Source organism: Anas acuta, chromosome 12 (genome assembly GCF_963932015.1).
Source record: "Anas acuta chromosome 12, bAnaAcu1.1, whole genome shotgun sequence".
NCBI classification, from domain to species: Eukaryota; Metazoa; Chordata; class Aves; order Anseriformes; family Anatidae; genus Anas; species Anas acuta.
The window spans coordinates 1,396,797-1,415,656 of record NC_088990.1 but is presented as its reverse complement, the minus strand read 5'-3'; the positions used below and the strand labels follow the sequence as shown (position 1 = coordinate 1,415,656).

At 42.8% G+C, this 18,860-nt stretch overlaps 1 protein-coding gene across 9 annotated transcripts; it reads left to right on the top strand.

Moving 5' to 3' along the window:
* The first annotated feature begins 724 nt into the window (after positions 1–724).
* KIF23 (kinesin family member 23) lies at positions 725–18,182 on the top strand. Of its 9 annotated transcripts, none has more exons than XM_068695631.1 (24): positions 725–819; positions 920–989; positions 1,336–1,464; positions 2,777–2,882; positions 3,568–3,704; positions 4,265–4,374; positions 4,947–5,120; positions 6,043–6,084; positions 6,507–6,619; positions 6,767–6,888; positions 7,303–7,405; positions 7,741–7,820; positions 7,911–8,030; positions 8,550–8,709; positions 9,262–9,429; positions 9,627–9,784; positions 10,237–10,410; positions 11,132–11,311; positions 11,684–11,989; positions 13,893–14,123; positions 15,173–15,255; positions 15,533–15,614; positions 15,732–15,802; positions 17,389–18,182. In XM_068695631.1, exons 1-24 carry the CDS (start codon positions 809–811, stop codon positions 17,402–17,404), a joined length of 2,946 nt encoding a protein of 981 aa, XP_068551732.1. In that variant the 5' UTR covers positions 725–808; the 3' UTR covers positions 17,405–18,182. The 9 variants fall into 9 exon arrangements, with proteins under 9 accessions (XP_068551732.1, XP_068551735.1, XP_068551733.1 ...); XM_068695632.1 differs by having other exon boundaries at positions 727–819; positions 4,950–5,120; XM_068695633.1 differs by having other exon boundaries at positions 737–819; positions 923–989.
* The last annotated feature ends 678 nt before the right edge of the window (positions 18,183–18,860 follow it).

The following is an 18,860-nucleotide window of genomic DNA, read 5'->3' as shown; positions in this document are numbered from 1 at the left end:
GGGTATGGAGAGACCCTGGCAGGGAGAACTTTGCTGGATTAGCCCCGTGTTCCTGATCCCAAACCTTTTAGCTGGATTAGCCCCGTGTTCCTGATCCCAAACCTTTATTTGAACTAAGCACATGAACAAACACAAGGTAAGAACAGCCCACGGGAGAGGTTCCCGTGCACGTGGGAGCCCAGAACCTGAGCTGCAGCGATGTTTTTTTTAACCTGTGCTCAAGGAAACGTTTGTTGGCTGCTGAAGAGCCCCTTGGGGCGTGAGGCGAGGTGTGTAGGGACCACTTCCCACCCCGTGCCAGGTGCCCCCATCTTTGAGGCACTGCGGGGAGGGCTGGCAGCTTGGGACGTGCTTGGGCAACACTCTCAGACACCGGGGCTGACTTTGGGGTGGCGTTGGGTGCACTCAGTGCTTGGCCAGGGGGCTGCAGGCTGTGGCCATGCTGTGTTTCTGCGACTTTATCACCCCTCGCCCCTCACAGCCGGGCCCGCAGGCCTCAAAGGCCCAGCGGGGGGCGCCCGCGCTGTAGGCCGCGGCCCTGTGGGCCCGTTACCATGGCAACGCCCGCCCCCCCCCCACCCCGTGACGCAACGACGCTACGCGGCGCCGCGCGCGCTGATTGGCTGCATTTGAATCCGAACGGGCGCGCGGCCGGAGGCAGCGCCCAGAGCGGCTCCGGGGAGGCCCCGGCCTCGACCCCTGCCCCCCGCCCCCCCCCCTCACACCGCGACCCCCGGCCCGGCCCCGGCCTTGTCCCGGCCCCGGCCTTGTCCCGGCCCCGTCCCCTCCTCGGTCCCCCCCCGGTGCCATGAAGGCGGCGTAAGTCGTCCCCAGCCCCCCTCAGCCCCTCGTCCCGGCCCGGTTCGGTGTGGTTCGGCCCCCCCCCGGGCCTCCCCTGACGCCTCGCTCCTTCTCCCAGTAGGGCCAAGACGCCGCGGAGGCCGGCGCTGAAGAAGCCGCCAGCCCCCGGGCCCAAGGATCCCGTGGGGGTGAGTGGGGTTGGGGAGGGGCGTGGGTGGGAGGGGAGGGCGGGGGGAGGCTGCTCGGAGCGGGGCTGGGTGCCCTGAAACCCCCTCAGGCACCCCCCGGTTCCCCGCCTCATCCCCCCCTTGTCCCCAGTTCCCCCCCCCTCCGGTTCCCGGTCCGTCCCCCCCCGATCCCCATCTCCATATTCCCGGTCCGTCCCTCCCCCCTCACACCCTCCCGTGCCCCTTCTCCCGGTTCCCGGTCCATCCGTCCCCCGATCTCCATCCCCTCCCTGTTCCCAGTCCCTCTCTGAGTGCCCCACCGCGCCCTGTCCCCCCCCCCTCCCCCCCACACCTATTCTCCCCCCAGGTGTACTGCAGGGTGAGGCCGCTCAGTCGCCAGGACCAGGAGTGCTGCATCGAGGTGATCAGCGAGACCACGGTGCAGATCCACCCACCCGATGGGTACAGGGTATTCCGCAACGGGGAGTACCGGGAGGTAAGGGCATGGGGCTGCCGGGGGTGGGCAGCAGCCCCTTCCCCCCTGCTGGGGTTCCCCTCGGGCTCATGGGGTCCACCACAGCCTGCGGGGTGGTGGCCATATGGTTGGTGTGCTTGGGGAGCCAGTTTCCGAATTCAGAATGGTGAGGGGACACCAGGAACAAAAGTCTCACAAGGGAAGATTTAGACTGAACTTTAGGAAAAAATTCTTTACCATGAGGGTGATTGAACTGTGCAACAGGCTTCCCGGAGAGGTGGTTGATGCCCCCCCATGCCTGCAAGTGCTCAAGAGCCATTTGGACAATGCCCTCAGTAACGTGCTCTAACTTCTGGTTAGTCCTGAAGCGGTCATGGGTCAGGCGGTTGGACCTTATCTTTGCAGGTCCCTTTCAACTGAACTATTCATCTCTAAAGTAGCGAAATGGCACAAAGTGGGAAGTAGGAAGCAGGTCACTTATTCCAAGTTTGTGCTGGTACTTGACCAATATCATGTTTCCTAGGAAAGAAGGGCTTAGGCCGCATGCACAGAATGAGGAGCTGAAGTGCTATAGTGCTGAACACTTTTTGGTTGTGAAACAGTAAATTACGGGTTCCTAGCATGGGGATGTAGCTCTCAATGAGGCTGTCTGTGGCTTTCTGTGGATAAAATGCAGTGAATGCTAGCTGGGATACAGAATACTTTGTTTCTGATTTCAGTATGGAAGAACCTTGAAGTTTATAAAGTTACCTTCAAAGTCCTAAATAAAATCAGCAAAGATTTAAAAGTTTTGCAAACAAAACTTTACTCAAAAACTCTTAGTTCAACTACTTATTTGAATAAGTGTTTTGATGAGAAGTGGCCAGATTGATCAAAATGTATTGAAAACCCATCCTGGACCTGCCTGGAAACTGAGACTCAGCTGGAAGAAGACATGAACTTAAAAGAAGATGATTAAAACCTGGAACAATCTGGATTTGGGCATTGTGGGTGTTGCTTTGCTCAGTGCCTGCATAGATGATGATTTCAGCTCAAACAGGAACTTGAAACTGAAAACTGTTGGCATGGGAGGTCAGGCTGTGTGATCATTCCAGTTATTGGGGACTAAAGTTCTATAAAAACTCGACGGTTGCTGTTCTTTGTTTTGCAAATCTTATTCCTAGACTAGTTGTAGTGGAGCAGCTGCGTGTTCAAACACTGGTGTGATCCTAAAGTAGATTTTGTCATTCTGTTAAGCTGATGGAAAGCTGTTCTAAAGAGCGAAGCATTTTGAAGCAATAGCTTCTGGACAGGGAAACAGAGGGTTTAGGGCACTGTATTTTCTTTGCTTCAGACGCAGTATTCGTTTAAGGAAGTGTTTGGCACCCTCGTTGTTCAGAAGGATGTTTTTGATGTGGTGGCTAAACCTCTGGTGGAAGATCTCATTCGTGGGAAAAATGGTAAGGAATGACTTGTTCTCTACCACTGCGGTGTGTCTGCCCTTCCCTTTTTTGTTATTGCTGTGATTTTGCATGTTTTAAGGTTTCTTAGCTTGTCTAGGTAAAAATCTATATGCCTTGTTTGCAATGGAACAATTGTGGTTCAGCTCCCCTGTACAACTGCCCTGGGAGCTGCTCTTGTTTTTCAGTACTTGTAAACTTATTTACCTGTGTTATGGAGTGTGCGTTATGTGCATCAAGGAGTAATCCTGTACACTATTAACAGAAGAAGCATTTTTTCTGCAGAAAGGGATGATTTATTCACTTAAAGACTGACTGCAGAAACAAATCAATCTGTCCCGGTTACAGTTTGATGTCTCAGTGTTGGTCCTTGAGGTATCTGGCTAACATCAATCTCCTCAGTAATATCCAAAATAAATCAGGTCTCTGCACATGGGGCTTAGTGGCTTCCTTCCATTTTCACTTCCAAATACAGGAGAAGTACTGTGACTTGTAGTTGAAGTGTGTCTCGATGAGTTGGTATTGACTAGGAATGGCTGTTGGTGGGCTGGGATATCTACTCTTAGCTGCTCCAAAGGAGTCATTGTTTTTCCCAAGTGTATTTTACCCAAGACAGGCCAAGTGTGAATATAATCCAGCTTTTCTGAGACTGAGCCTGACTGCAGGACTCTTCTGCCTCTCCTAGGTCTCCTTTTTACCTATGGGGTGACAGGCAGTGGGAAAACACACACCATGACAGGGTCTCCTGGGGACGGAGGACTTCTCCCACGGTGTTTGGATATGATCTTCAACAGCATAGGACCGTTCCAGGCCAAGAGATTTGTGAGTAGTTTTGCATTTGAAAAAAGATTAAAATGTTGAACTCCTGTCTTTAAAACAAAACAAAAACAAAACAAAACAAAAAAACACAAACCATGAGATTTGAGGAGGCAGGCCTGGTATCTAGGACAGACATTCCAAGAAGGTCTATGGTCTGGCTGTCCTTGTAATTGTCACGTATTCTTTAATTACTTGGTTTCCTGTGGCTTTTGTATCTTGTGACTAGACTTCATTCCTCATCTAAAATAATAGAGGAGATGCTGTTAAGTTTTTCTTGTGGTAAAGTATCTCTGATTTTTTTGCTACCTAAATATATTTGAAACAATGCTGGAAGCGTTTTCCTTTTGTAGTATTCTAGCTTGGAAGCTTCTATGAAAACTTTGTATTTTGGAAATGACTGTTAGGTGTACTTGGAATTAGCCAGCACTTCAGGTGTGTTAGTGAGGGGGCGTGGTATTTGCTGGTTGCCAGACAGCCTGATCAAATAGCTTGTCTTCTGCTGGCCAACACCTCATGTTCTCTAGTGTTTGTCATTGCATTGTCTGAACATGTTCCCTCTTCAGGTTTTTAAGCTTGATGACAAGAATGGTGTGGATGTTCAGTGCGAAGTAGATGCTCTATTAGAGCGACAGAAAAGAGATGCCATGCCTGTTCCAAAGACTCCATCTGGCAAGTGAGTAACTATTGTAGCGTGCAGAACAAATTACTTCACGTAAATGTTATTCTGGAGTTGTGATTTAAAGTAATCTTGGTGTCTTTAGCCTTCCTTTGAAAAAATAAAAATATCTTAATGAAAAGTTAGTATGTTAGTATATTCTTTTTATGTGGTTTGAGTATTTAGATTTAGAATCAGGCAGCATAAGGCTATTTTTTGTACCCATTTTCTGATAAATAAAATGCTGTGATTTGACACAGTAGTGATACCATGAGCTTAACCTTAAGGGTGTTTTGCAAAAAAAGTGATATTGCTGAATTGTGGGTGATCCAAATGCTAACTATCCAGGAATTTTGCAAGGCAAAATTCTTACTGCAACCAAGTACAGCACTGCTGGATGGAAACTTACCTATTTTTAACTTTTTTAATCTGATGGGACTGCAAAGTAATGTGTTGCATTTAGTTTCTAGTGTGAGCTTTTCTGTACTTGGATCGTGCCACCTGTCAGTAGACTTGCTTTTTGACTGTAGTCACTGTTTGACATGACATCTGTCTGTGGATGCTCCTTTTAATCACTTGTGTGTTATCAGCAGGCGCCAAATAGATCCAGAATTTGCTGATATGATAAACGTGCAAGATCACTGCAAAGTGGATGAAGTTGATGAAGATAATGTCTACAGTGTTTTTGTTTCTTACATCGAGATCTACAACAACTACATATATGACCTCCTGGAGGAAGCTCCCTTCGAGCAGATAAAACCAAAGTCAGTAGGAATAATGATATTTGTAAGCTTTGGTGATCCTTTTGTGAGAGCTATGTTGTCTTTGTGGCTGTTGTCTTGTCAAGTTGGCTCAATTCATTCATGTGAATTGCTTCAAAAAAAATCACATGGAAAAAGGTGATGCGTAAGGAGTCCAGACAACAGCATTTAAATGTGCCAAGTACTGGTGGTTGTTCTGTTGATGCTAAGACTTAGTGCTCCCTTTCTTAGTATAATGGAAGGCAAGTAAATATTTGTTAGGCAGCGTTGTATCCTGCTGAGGTTCTAAGTCTGTTCGTACTATTCCTAGCTGGTGAGTGCAGCTTGAAGAGTAAGCCATTCCATAGCTGACATTTTTCTCTGGATAACTGTATTGGGCAGAAGTTACTATTGTTGCTTTACAGTTGATGTAAGCTTGTGTATCTCTTCGCTCAATGCCAGTCATTTCCCTAGAAACAGAAATTAATAGTCTCATAAGTGAATTTCTGATTTTTTGGGGGGAAGGTGTGTACTTGGCTGCTGTCTAAAATCAGTGAGTCTTGTGACTTTTGGGAAAGAGTTTGCAAGTCAAACTTAGTTGAACATATTTTTTAATTCTAAATCCATTAAAGAAAACATGCATATCTACTGGTACATGTGTTAATTAAAGAGTTGGCTGATCTATAAGGACCAACTAGAGCAAAACAAGCTATTGCACCAAAACACCGAGAGCAGTCTCCGGGGTACTGCTTCGAAATGAGTTTGAATGTCTGAATGCTTTTTAAAGAAGAATTAAAATTGGTTTTAGTGTCTTGCTTTTGTCCAGAAATCAGCCTAGGAAAAATCTTGCATTATTTCCACTTATGGAAGCTGCAGTGCATTAAATATGAAATGATTTCAGGCAAGCTGAATGACTTAATATTTTTTAACCCTGTTTTTTTGGTAGGTGGAACAGTTGCAACACTCCTGTGCGAAATGGTGACTTTATGTATGTGCATAAGCATATTCCCACTATTGAAAAGTGAAATTTACTTTCAGTAGAAGCAGAAAATAGACTGACTCTCTATCTCTTCTTGCTTAACTAGCAAATTTAGACTGCTCTTGAGGCCATCTTGCTTCTGTATGAGCGTGTGCATGTAGAAAAGCGGTAGCTGCCATTCAAACCAATGATTTCTAGTAAGAATCGCAATTAAACGTGGCTTCTAAATTAAAGCAGTAGCTGAAGTGTAACTAATCCTTGCTGAATGTGTGTCCCTGTACTTGTACTTCCTCTTACATCCGCTGTGTGGATAACTGATGTGTTCAGTGTGAATTTTGTACTTAAAAGAAAAAAACTTGCTTGACACAACGTGCTGCTGCGTATACACCTGCACTCAGTTTTATTGTTCTCTCTCCTTCTTCACCCTTAAGACCTCCACAATCCAAAATACTTCGTGAGGACCAGAATCACAATATGTATGTCACAGGATGCACGGAAGTAGAGGTGAAATCTACAGAAGAAGCTTTTGAAGTGTTTTGGAGAGGTAAATGATCTTGAAAAGTAACTGATTATATCTAGTACAGACATGTAGTCTTCTACGCTGCCACACTGAAAACAGAACTGGCTTTGCTATGTGGCAAGTCTGTTAAATGAAGCAGACTTCTGGAGGGAATGTTTTTTCTTTTAACAGGTCAAAAGAAGAGGCGTATCGCGAACACTCAGCTGAATCGAGAATCTAGCCGATCTCACAGTGTGTTTATTATAAAGTTGGCTCAGGCACCCCTGGATGCAGATGGAGATAACGTTCTGCAGGTGAATTCTGGGGCAGGCTATTAAAGAACTGTGTGTGTGTATATATGTATATGTAAGTTAGAAAAAGAGAATCTTGTAATATGACCTACTGAAACAGTTACCTTGTCTCAGGCATATGCATCTCGATCGTTAGAAGTTTCATTTTGAAGTAAATCAAAACTATGGCATCTCTGAAGTCTTTAACAAAGTTAGTCTCATTCTTTAACAAAGAATGTAAGAATCAAAGACTTAGAGGCTTTGAGTGAATGCACTTGTGACAATCTGGTGGCCTATGACAAAGGTTTTGATAAAACTTATTCACACAAAAAAAGTGGTGCATAGTTGGATTGTGAGGTGTGTATGTTTTCTTCCAGTGCACTTTAAAGTGCAGGGAGTAGAACGCTAACAATTTACCTTATGTTTTGTCTGTAACAGGAGAAAGAACAGATCACTTTAAGCCAGCTGTCCTTAGTTGATCTTGCTGGAAGTGAAAGGACTAACAGAACAAAAGCTGAAGGGAACAGGTTGCGAGAAGCAGGTATGTGCTGTGTTTAGAAAACTTGATAGTTATATATGCTAGGATAGGTTTACTAGGAGACAACACTAATGTAAAGAAACCATAGGAACAATGAGTACTCTGTTATGATGTTCAGTGATTTGGTTTGACAGTCTTAATCCTCCAGTTTGGAAACTAGAAGCTTCTTCGTAGAAGTTATTAAATTCATGAATGCTTCAGATTATTTGGAATGATTATTTAACAAATATGACTTAAGGGTCCGGGCGGTTTGTCTTTAAGTAGACTGCCAAATAATTTGAGAATGTGATCCAAATAGCTGCTTACAGAGCTTTTTTTTTTTTTTTTGTTATTTTTAGGTAATATTAATCAGTCACTAATGACATTAAGAACATGTATTGAAGTTCTACGGGAAAACCAGATGTATGGAACAAATAAGGTATGCAACCCATCATCTAATTATCTTTTGATCTGGCAAAGAGCTGGTGTAACATAACCTTAACAGACCTTTCTTCTCCTTTACTTCCAGATGGTTCCGTACAGAGATTCCAAGCTGACTCACCTCTTCAAGAACTATTTTGATGGTGAAGGAAAAGTGCGTATGATTGTATGTGTTAATCCTAAGGCTGAGGACTATGAAGAAAGCTTGGTAACTTTCTTGCAGTTCTTATCTCATCCTCACCTACTCATATCTCATGTTTGTGACTGAATTACTGCACTTGTTTAGTAGGTGGGAGGCGTGGTAACTTCAGGTAATCAGGTATAATACTCTAGGGCAAATGTGTCCTCTAAATCTTAACTTGTCCACTTAATGTGCAACTACAACTTGTGTGTAATGTAGGTAGGAAGCTTCTCTTATTTATGCTTCTCTTATTTATCGCTGTCTAAATAGTCATATTTAGGTGTTTTATTCCCACTATGACAGTACTTCTTGGAAGTTAAGACACCTGCACAGTCAGGTTTGTCAGGGGGCTGAAATAAGGAAGATGTTACTGGTAAGGTTTTTAGACACTCAGCTGTAGATTGGCAAGCTACCTGGCTGGGAAATAGTTGAGATTATAGCTTGATAATATCTTTGCTAGAACTTTTATTGATCTAAAATATCACTTTCAAATTTAATCTGGACTGTTGCAGTTTAATTGCTGAGTTTGCTTCTGTTCTTTTGCAGCAAGTCATGCGTTTTGCCGAAATGACCCAGGAAGTGGAAGTGGCAAGGCCTGTTGATAGACCTCTGTGTGGCTTAACACCAGGACGGCGCTTTAGGAATCAGGCCTTCAAAGAAGAACTTGCACGGAAGTTGGAGATGCGGGGTGGCCCGATCAATGGAGGTAAATACAAGAACACTGGGTGTTTGCAGCACTGGCTTGTGCTGTTCTTAGGGGATGAAAATTTCCTTAAAACAAATTATTTGAGCCGTAAAGGCACACAAGGAACTGCATCAAACTGTTAGTTGGGAGCTTTCTCTGTAATAGTTACATCTGAACTGCTCTTTTCATACAATGGCGCTACTTATGCGGTAGTTGGGCTTCACTACAAATCTCAGAGTAATTCTTTATTGGTGATGAGTTGAATTCATGGTCCCATTACTGCAGCTCTGGAAAAGAAATTGTGCTGAAGATGAAACTTCGATTTTTATTTTTTTGAATGCTCTGGATCTACTTTAGAAATCAAGAGTTGCCTGAAGGTGTTATCAGGGAGTGAATCAAAAATATCACACTTAGTCTTTTCTCAATACTGTCATCTATTCTGAAAAAACATGTAGTTTCAGTTATTCTGTCTGCTTTAGAATACTGTGGAATGATCTGTGGCTATGCATTGTCAAATGGAAACTTTCTGCTCTGTAGCTTGCTGACAGACTTCCTTGGCTTTAAATCTTACAGAAACAGAAGAGCAATCTGCTTCTGAGATATTTTTGCAGAGCTTTCCTCCGTTGCCTTCATGTGAGCTATTGGATCCTAATGATGATCAAACGCTTCCAAAGCTTATTGAAGTCCTGGAAAAACGCCATAAACTACGACAAATGTTGTCAGAGGAATTTGCCAAAAATGGTAAGAATTTTAACATTGATGTGGGGTTAGATTTTTTTTTTATGCCCTTGTTACTACTACAGCATCTCTTCTCTTGTCTGGATTGATAGCTTAAAAAGAAAACTTTAAGGTAACGGAGTAGCTGGTAGTGTTAAGTTGGTAGGAGAAGAGAACGTGGGGATAGGGAGAGAAGGTAAAGTGTGTTGTCTCTCTTGCAGTGCTTGCGTTTAAGACTACGCTGCAAGAATTTGATTCCAGTGTTATATCCAAGGAAAACTATATTCAAGGAAAATTGTCTGAAAAAGAGAAAACAATAGCAGGACAGAAAATGGAACTAGAACGTCTGGAGAAGAAAATTAAAACTTTGGAATACAAGGTTGGTTTTCATATTGCTCTAAGCTATACAACTCCTAAGCACAACATGCATTTTCTGTCTCTTGTTTGGCAAGCTTCTTGACATCAGAAGTGCTTGTAAGATGGATATTAAAGACAAGGTTAAAAGTACTTTGTGGGAATCTTTTGTAATGAACACTTCTAGCATTCTGGTTTTGCTACTAGAATCCTAGAATCATTTAGGTTGGAAAGGGCACTTAAAAAGGCACTTAAGATCAAGTCCAATCATCAACCTAACATTAGCATGTCCACCACTAAACCATGTCCCTGTGTGCCAAAGGTGAGGCCTTTCCTAATACGTTAAGAAGGGCAACTTCCTTAAAAGTTGTAAAATCTGAAACTTTCTGCAATCTGGACGACTTGTCTTATATATTGGTACAACAGCTAATGTATTCTGGTACATCTTGACCTGTTGTTCATCCTTTCTTCCTCCAGATTGAAATTTTAGAGAAAACTGCTACAATTTATGAAGAAGACAAGCGTAATCTTCAGCAAGAACTGGAAAGCAAGAGCCAGAAACTGCAACGTCAGGCTTCTGACAAGCGTAGGTTGGAAGCACGACTGCAAGGCATGGTGGCAGAAACGACCATGAAATGGGAGAAGGAGTGTGTAAGTACACTGCTATAAATACTAGAGCTGTCTAACGGAGCCATGCTGAGGGGAGCTGGGGAGCTTGTTTTTGTGAGGGCTTTGAGTGTGTTTTTTCTTTTGTAATGGTGTTAAGATTGAAGATGAGTTTGGCTTTTTAATTACTGACTTGAACAGACATTTTCATCTTAACTTTTATAAATGTGGTTTGATAGGATAAATTCCTCAAGGGCTTGTGGTACAGCTAGAGTAGCTCTCCTGAGTACTTCCATTTTGCTTCAATATCTAAAACTTGTTCTTCTGGGTTTGTGGCTCTCTGGGGAGTGATTCTTTCATTCTGTCAATTGTCAGTAGAAGCCTAATATCGGAATTCTCCTCCTTATCCTCATGTAAACTCTCACTCAGATATGCCCTTGATGAGCAACAAGCAAAGGAATTCCAAAGGATTACCTTAAACTACTGTAGTCCTGTTTTCTGCTTCAGGACCAATGATGGAGCTATAGTTAGACAATGCTTCAATTTGCCACTAATTTAGGAAGCAAAATGGTACTGGTTTATAACATGGTTTATAAGCATGGTACTGGTTTATAATCTGAGAAGTCTGTCTTTTTAGCTTGATACATGATTATTTTCCGTAGCTTGTATCTAAGTGAGGGAAAAACTTTGTTTCCTGTTCAAAATTTCAGCACTACTTGTGCTTTTGTATAACGTGCTTCATGCTTTTCCTCTCTCCCCTCTCTAGGAGCGTCGTGTAGCAGCAAAGCAGCTGGAAATGCAGAACAAACTTTGGGTCAAAGATGAAAAACTGAAGCAACTGAAGGCCATTGTTACTGAACCAAAGAATGAAAAGCCAGAGAGGCCTTCACGGGAGAGAGACAGAGAGAAGCCTATTCAGAGATCCGTGTCTCCTTCACCAGTACCTGTAAGTTACCTTTAAAGTGCTCCTTCATATGGGGACAAACATTTATAAGAATGAACTAAAATGCAGACTGCTTTTCTTTAGTGGCTAGAAAATAGTTCCCAAGCACAGAATTTGGATGACTAAGCTTCCTTTGAATTCTTCATTCTCTTCTTATATTTATCAGTGTGCTTTATTTGTGTTCCTGTCTCCTAATGCTCCTGGAACTGGAAAAACACACGATTCTTAATGGTGTCACTGTGACACAGGAGCTCCCCAAACCCCTAAGCTCAAATAGCTGAGCTGAATACTGACAATATGCAGAGTGACACTGTTTGATTGCCTTACAAGTTGACAGTTCTGTATGTTCACTAACTTCTTTCCCATTCTCTCTAGCCTTCTAGTAATTTAATTACTCAAGTCCCTAGCAGCCAGCGGCTCGTGAGCAACCCCCAGGTGCACAGACGTTCTAATTCTTGTAGCAGCATTTCTGTGGCTTCCTGTGTTATGGAATGGGAGCAGAAAACCCCTTCGCACAAGCATACCGGTGGCACTTCTAATGCAAGGAGTAGACAACAAGAACCAGAACAAAGTAGAGACTATAACACCTCAGACAGAAGGCGAGGGATGTGCTGGACTGGAGTCATTGAGGTTCCCAGACGTAGAGATGAGCTAGAAATAGAAGAGGATCAATGCTGCAGGGTTAGTGCTGATCCCGTCAAAAGCTAAATGTAGAAATGTAGCATTGCTTAGTCTGGCTCAAAAGTTCATCACAACTGCTCTCTTACATTGAGCACACTGAAACAGGGAAAAAAAAAATCAAAAATTGCTTATAGCACAGTACTATTTCCTTGTCTTACTATTATTCTATTTAAATTCTTAATTCGGCATTTAAATTTTTTAAAAGCAGTGAGTCTATTTCCTGTTAGCGTGTAGATAGCTCTCGGAAGGAACTCTGAACTAGCTAGACCTTTTTCCTAGCTATGAGTGTCTTTGTTTTAATTTGTCTGTCTCCTCAAATCTGTCTTGCAGCATGCAGTTTACCATAGTCTGGGCAGCTTAAATGGTGGTCTTATGAGCCATATATGCAAATGTCTACTGGAAATAGAGCTTGGGCAAATGTCTCACTTTCACTGTTAAATTCAGCTCTCTTAGAATAGTTCTCCTAAATTTTCCTGTCTGCGTTAAAACTGTGGGGCTTTGCTTACAGCTGGGAGATGTTTTTTTTCATTAAATTGTTGTGTGCAAATATTTGTATTGGTGCTGTCTCTATCACATCATAGCTCTGTCGCAGTGGCTCAGGTAAATCCAAGAGAATTGTACAACACCCTGTCCCCTCCAATCAGCCTTCTTGAGAGAGCTTCTCAAGGGGGAGGAACTTATGGTAAACTCTTTTTTTGTCAATGTTTTCAAAGTTTGTTACATCCCATATTTCAAAGGACTGGCAAGTGTGTTTAAGCAAATGCTATTCCAATTAACTAATAAACGAACCATCAGCAGCAGAGTAAGGGCTGTATGCGGTCTCTCCCACAGTAACGTGTGACTGGTAGCAGTGTCCTCTCTTTAGAATATAATTTCTAAGGCACCCTGGCAGAATTATTTCCCCAATGTGCCAACCAAAATAAGTACTTGCCTGCTAAAAGGGGGAGGAGGGGATCTTCAGGGTTTTCTCCAATTTTAATTTAAACTTTTTCTGAAAGCCATGTGTCTCTGTGTACATTTAATTTTTAAGAGCCGCTTTATATTTGTAAAGGGCAAGGCCCATCTCAAGTCTATCGCTAAAAGAAATCCCAATTGCTTCTCATAACCTGAAAATACAGTGGATGGGATTTGGTTTCATAGCTTTGGGTTATCTAACCTCACTCTGACTTAGAGGTCTGTAAAAATTAGTATATAAATGAGAGTCTGCAGCACTTTCTCAAATGCCCGCTCAAAGGTCTTGAAGAGACCCAATTTTTTAAACAAGTTTCCTGAATTTTCTGGTTTTCCTGAGCAACTGAAAATGTTCATGACCATGAAATTAAAAATGTACGAACTTCAATCACTTCTCATGGATTTCCAACAGCTGAGCTTAGAAGCAGTAACACTAGCACAGGGGGCACTTCCTTTTTCTCTGCTCTGTAAGCATTATGAGACCTAGCATCCTTTAGAGATGTTGGAAATCCATGCTCAGCCTGCTTCCTTTGCTACCTGATGAAAACTCCTTGATCCGTGAATGAATCCGGGGAAACATTTTCGAATTTCTTTTTTCAGGTTGGTTAATATGTTTATAGTAATCAGAGTTAATCTGGAAATTTAGAAGTGCTACCAAAGATGAAGATGTTCTCTCTGTGGAAACTTTACTATGTAGGGAATGCAACTGATTGGATAACACCTAAAATTTACGAGAAATAGGAATCAGCACAGAAATCACATTTAAGAATCCTTTAAGAGGCTCTCTGTAATGCTGCCTTTCAGGATGGGTTCTGAAAGCAGTTTGGGAGTGAAGCTTTGAACTTCAGATAAATGCATCTTAACCAGACCTGTGAAATTCACTCTGCTAATGATATCCTTTGAGATGTTTCTTGTGTGCTGATCTCTTCTGATTCTCTTCCACTCTGATCAGAACGCACCTCCGGTTCGTCTCAGGCACAGACGGTCGCGCTCAGCTGGGGAGAGATGGGTAGATCATAAACCACCTTCTAATCTGCCCACTGACACAGTCATGCAGCCACATGTCCCTCATGCCATCACGGTAGCGGCTGCAAGCGAAAAGGCACTAGCTAAGTGTGACAAGTACATGCTGACGCACCAGGAGCTAGCCTCTGATGGGGAGATTGAAACCAAACTAATTAAGGTAACGCAAACACCTTTGTAGTGAACTTGTGATAACCCTGTCAAATGCCGTATCTGGCAATGTTTTTGTGCTGCAGGCTTGCAGAAGGGTATGATGCTTAACTCACTGTGCTCAGAGATTGGATTTGGAAGTTTGGTGCGGTTGGATTCAAGGGAGCTCTGAGAGTCTGGAAATGCTCTTCTTGAACTTTGTTGTTACTTTATGCCTACCATTAGAAGCTTGTTTCTCAGTCATCGTTTTTCCTGGAAGTAATTAAGTGGTGTATCGTGTGTCCATGTCGTTCCCTCCCCCCAGTAAAACGCAATAATCCGTTTATAGTGGAAATTTCTTAGACTTGTGGCTGCAGCTGATCTTGTGGAGTCAGTCTTGTTGGAGCAATGTTATTTGATTTCCATTAGTGGAATAAGTAAGCTTGCTGCAGTGATGGATGCTCAAATGCTCCGGAATGTAATTCCTAATAATCAAACTAACAAGCAAATTGGTGAGATCACCTAGGCTTTGAGCACTAACAATGGTTGTGTCCCAAAATGCTGACTGTGCTTACCTAAGGCAAACCGAGAGCTCTTTGTAATTCATAGCAAGAAGCTTTTGGTTCATTTTTCCTTTGGTTATGGGCCTTCCAATTCTGCCTTGTTTTATTTTGAGTTTTATTTAAAAAAAAAAGACCTCACTCCTGTACAGTAACCTTGTAGGACTGAGCAGTCTCACAAAGGTAATGAGCCTGTTTGTGCTGTTGAATGGAAGCATTGAAACTGAGCCTGTGACATGATTTCTGCGTATCTTATAGCAATAACTAAGTATTGAACAGACAGAAATCAATCATAGTGTCTGTTCTCAGTGTATCTTGCATGATCATCAGGCTAGATGATGTTCATTGTGCCTAATCCTACATATAATGGGGGAGAATGTATTTGTGCATGTATGCTTACTGGCTACTAACCTCAAAGGAAATTATAGCTGTAAGCTCTTAATTTTTTGTGTGGGAACTGGCACTGTAGCTGACGTAATGACTTAGTAGCTGTAACTTGTTAAATGATTTTGGCTTCCAGGGTGATGTCTTCAAAACCAGGGGTGGTGGACAGGCTGTGCAGTTCACAGAAATAGAGACACTGAAGCAGGAATCTCCAACAGGGTGAGTTCTTAACTTTAGGTTCTGGTATTACTTCAGTAGTGCACGAGTAACTGATTCTTGTCCGAATGATTAAATAGCAAAATGTTGTGTCTAATCTGAAATCATATAAAGGTAACCTGGAGGAGCTTTCAGGTACTGGAGCCGCTGGTAAGGCTGATCTGTTGCTGAGAGAAACGTATCTCATTGGAAAGTATGAAATGTATTCTCTTGTGTTCGAGAATCTATCAAAATATGTGACTCCCCAGTAACGTTTTTTCCCTTCTTACTCATTCTTCAGTCGAAAGCGGAGGTCGTCGCCTTCTAATCCTGATCCACCAGAGGATGCTGCAGACTCTGAATGGACGGATGTGGAAACCAGAGTAAGCTATAAAGGGGAGAAGGATGGAATGTGTCATGTTTCCTCTGGATGAGGATTTTTAATGTTGATAGCTAGGTTGGGGTCAGCAAAAGAACTAACTGCCTCTGTGTCTTCTCAGTGTTCTGTCGCAGTGGAGATGAGGGCAGGGTCTGCCCTTGGACCTGGGTATCAGCATCATGCTCAGCCCAAGTAAGTGTCTCTCCTCTGTAGTTTGGGTATTGTGTTCTTTCCTGGCAACGTCTGAAGTGAGACAGCACTTCTTTTCCCCTTGATATTGCTGCCCTTTCTGCTTTGGGTTTGGGATGTGATTTAATGCTTTAAGGTGAACAGGCTTGTTCAGTTCTTGGAAACCCTGACTGTGAATCTGTAGGGGACTGTCACCCAGAAGACATGTTCTTGTGTGGTGTCTATAGCCATTGCAGTGAGCAGAATGTCAGGGTTTGATCTTGTCCTTCTGCAGCAAATCAGAGTGGACTAATGGGATTGTAAAAAGCTGGGGACTGCAGCATACCTGACAGGCCAAAACTGGTACAGGGTTGGCGATGGCAGTGGCAAAATTCTAAGCTGTATCCTTCTCTAGTCCCTCTAGCCTGTATCAGATGGTGCTGTAGTAAAAAGTACTAATTTTTGCACCTTCAGATAAATTGTAATTAAAGAAGGTTACAAATATCTTAGCATCCATTTTGAAGGAATGGAGGGAACTGAGGCAGTCATGGGATATACCTGACAGTACATTTGAAAGTAGCTAATATTTCAGCTGCTAGCTGCTGCGCAGCTGCCAAGGCATCTGCTAAGGAAGCACGGGCTTTTAGTCACGCTAGAAGAAATTTTCCTCTTCGAATGTGTAGATAACGCTGAATATTTCAGGGCTCTCTTATCATTCCTTAACGTGGTGGGGTCAGAGTGCCAAACACGCAGCAAGTGTACCAAATTGGAAGCCCCATCTCTAGTAAAAGTTGAAATGATCTCGCAGTTTGTAAAGCTGGTGCCCACAGTTTGAGCCCCACATCTAATAAAATCTTTCACTTATAAAAGAAATACTTCAGATATGATAGCTGTGCTAAACTAGGTGTTGCAGAACAGAATTCAATATCCAGACTTGGCCCCTTGCAGATAGGTGCTGGCAGTGCTGTGGAAGCCACCTATTCAACTCAGGGGAAGAAAATTTGCAGTTTTGCAAGACATGTTTACAGGCAGGAGAGAGGGCTGGAGAGGCAAAGAGGTATTTGTGAGGCTGAAATGAACTAAACTGGTTGCATTTGGAATCAAAATGGTAAAAATGAGGAAAACACATACTCACTTTGTGCTCTGTGTATTGTTTGTATATAGAGCTTGAAACTAGAGTGGAAAGGTATTTAGGGGAGTATCCTGAAATGGGTAATCTCTGAGCTAAGGTCATGAACGTGTCTGTCACCATGTTAGTATATGCTCTATTCCACCTCTCACTGGAAACTGGACCTGTTCAGGTTGGCTGCTACTACTTGCAGCCTGGCTACAGCTTTGTAAAACGGTAGTAGATCATTTGGTTTGCCTGCATATTGAATTGAAGCTTGTGTTTATTTAAATTTATTAAACTGAAATAAAGCTTTGTTTTAAGCTCATGGCTATTCTGGGGGGGAGACCAACTGCTTCTTGATAAATAAGTTGTTTGCTTGTAGCATTTGTTAGCACAGGAAGTATGTGATATGTGTACATTCAACAGAATAGGTAAATAGGCAGCTGTTCTGGAAAACTGCTGCCATGGAAAATCTGAAAGTTACTTTATTTTCTTCTAGGCGAAGAAAGCCATGAACGTAATGTACTGCTGCGTTGGAATCCTGTTGATTTTTATCAGACTGATGCTATCTGCTGCCAGTGATAAACTAACTGGTTTGTTATCACTGCAGGCTTCTATTTTTATAATGGCCTGTGCTAGGCAGTAGCTGGATGGGAAATACTGTCTGCAATCCCAAAGAAGCATACGAGTGGGTGCATATATTTTCCGTAGACGGGGGTGGGGGGGAAGGGCTTCTGCCATTACGTGCTGTGGACTTCTGAAGAACACCTTCTGTCTTGTATGTATGATGCTTTTGTTATTAAGATGTATCTTTATAGGCTAATGACACAAGGCTTTTGCCTTGGGTATTTTTTCAGCTTTTATATAATACACTTCTTTTCTGGTCACTACCCCTTCCTTGTCAGGTCCTCTGTTTTGAAGAGGCATAAATGCTGCTATTTATTTAGATGCAGTAATGCACTTTAAGAGTGTTCCTATGCCATTTCGTATTTTATTAGCTAGCAACAGCTTGGTAATATGAATTTCTTCTTGGAAGAATTACCTTTTGATTATTTAATATACAAATCAGCTTGTGAAAACAACTTCAATTTTCCTGCCTTCATAGTAACAGAACAAGAATGCTGAGATGAGTAATGATGTCTTGACGTCATAGCTACTGTATTTTGTAGTGCAAGTAAGTAATTAAATATTTTACATCTGTAGATATGGGGTAAAAGGGTAGTGTGCTCACAGACGGTGAGAACTTTGTATGTGTGGCTCTGCAAGCATGTTAAAATAAATACTTTTATTCAATGGCTTTTACCAACCATGTCCTTGTTACGTAGGAGCACGCTAAGCTACAGAAATGAAGGTTAGCTTTGTGGCATCATGATGCCACTCAAAATGTGGGTTTGTTTTAGAGGATTTTGTGAGTTTAACAGACAAATCCCACGTTGGAGCAGTGGGGAGCTGGGCAGCTGTAATGGTTAGCTGGTGCCACTAGGTGGTAGGAAATAACCACTGTGAGGTGCTGCTGTCTGAATCCTGTGCCCTGCAGGGAGGGAGAATTCTGCCTGGGCTGTGTGGCAACAAATTCCTCCTTTTGGCTTTTGGCACTGGTGAGTTTTTGGGATGCTGCTAACCTGTGCAATGGGTCCTTGCTGCCACCCATCGCCTGCCTTACCCACCGCAACCCAGTGGGAGGGTGGGAAGGGCAGCCAACAGCAGTAACAATGAAAGAAACTTAAATAAGGCCCGTGCTCCTATTTCTGGTGTTTAAATTAACTCCTTCGCAAGCACTAAAATAATTAATCTACTATTAATGATGAGCAAGCTGTCAAAGATGTTATCTCTCTGATGTAGATTGAATCATTCTGTCACCAGCAGAAATGATTGAAGTGTTACTGGGGAAACCCGAGAGGGAGACGTGAGAAATGAATATTCAGAACTTTGTAAAAGACAATGTTTAGCTGCAGAACGTGGCTTCTTCTA

Coding starts and splice junctions, on each gene's coding strand:
- KIF23 (XM_068695631.1), top strand. Junction 8,031..8,549: donor AGGACTATGAAGAAAGCTTG/GTAACTTTCTTG, acceptor GTTCTTTTGCAG/CAAGTCATGCGTTTTGCCGA. Junction 11,990..13,892: donor AAGAGGATCAATGCTGCAGG/GTTAGTGCTGAT, acceptor CACTCTGATCAG/AACGCACCTCCGGTTCGTCT.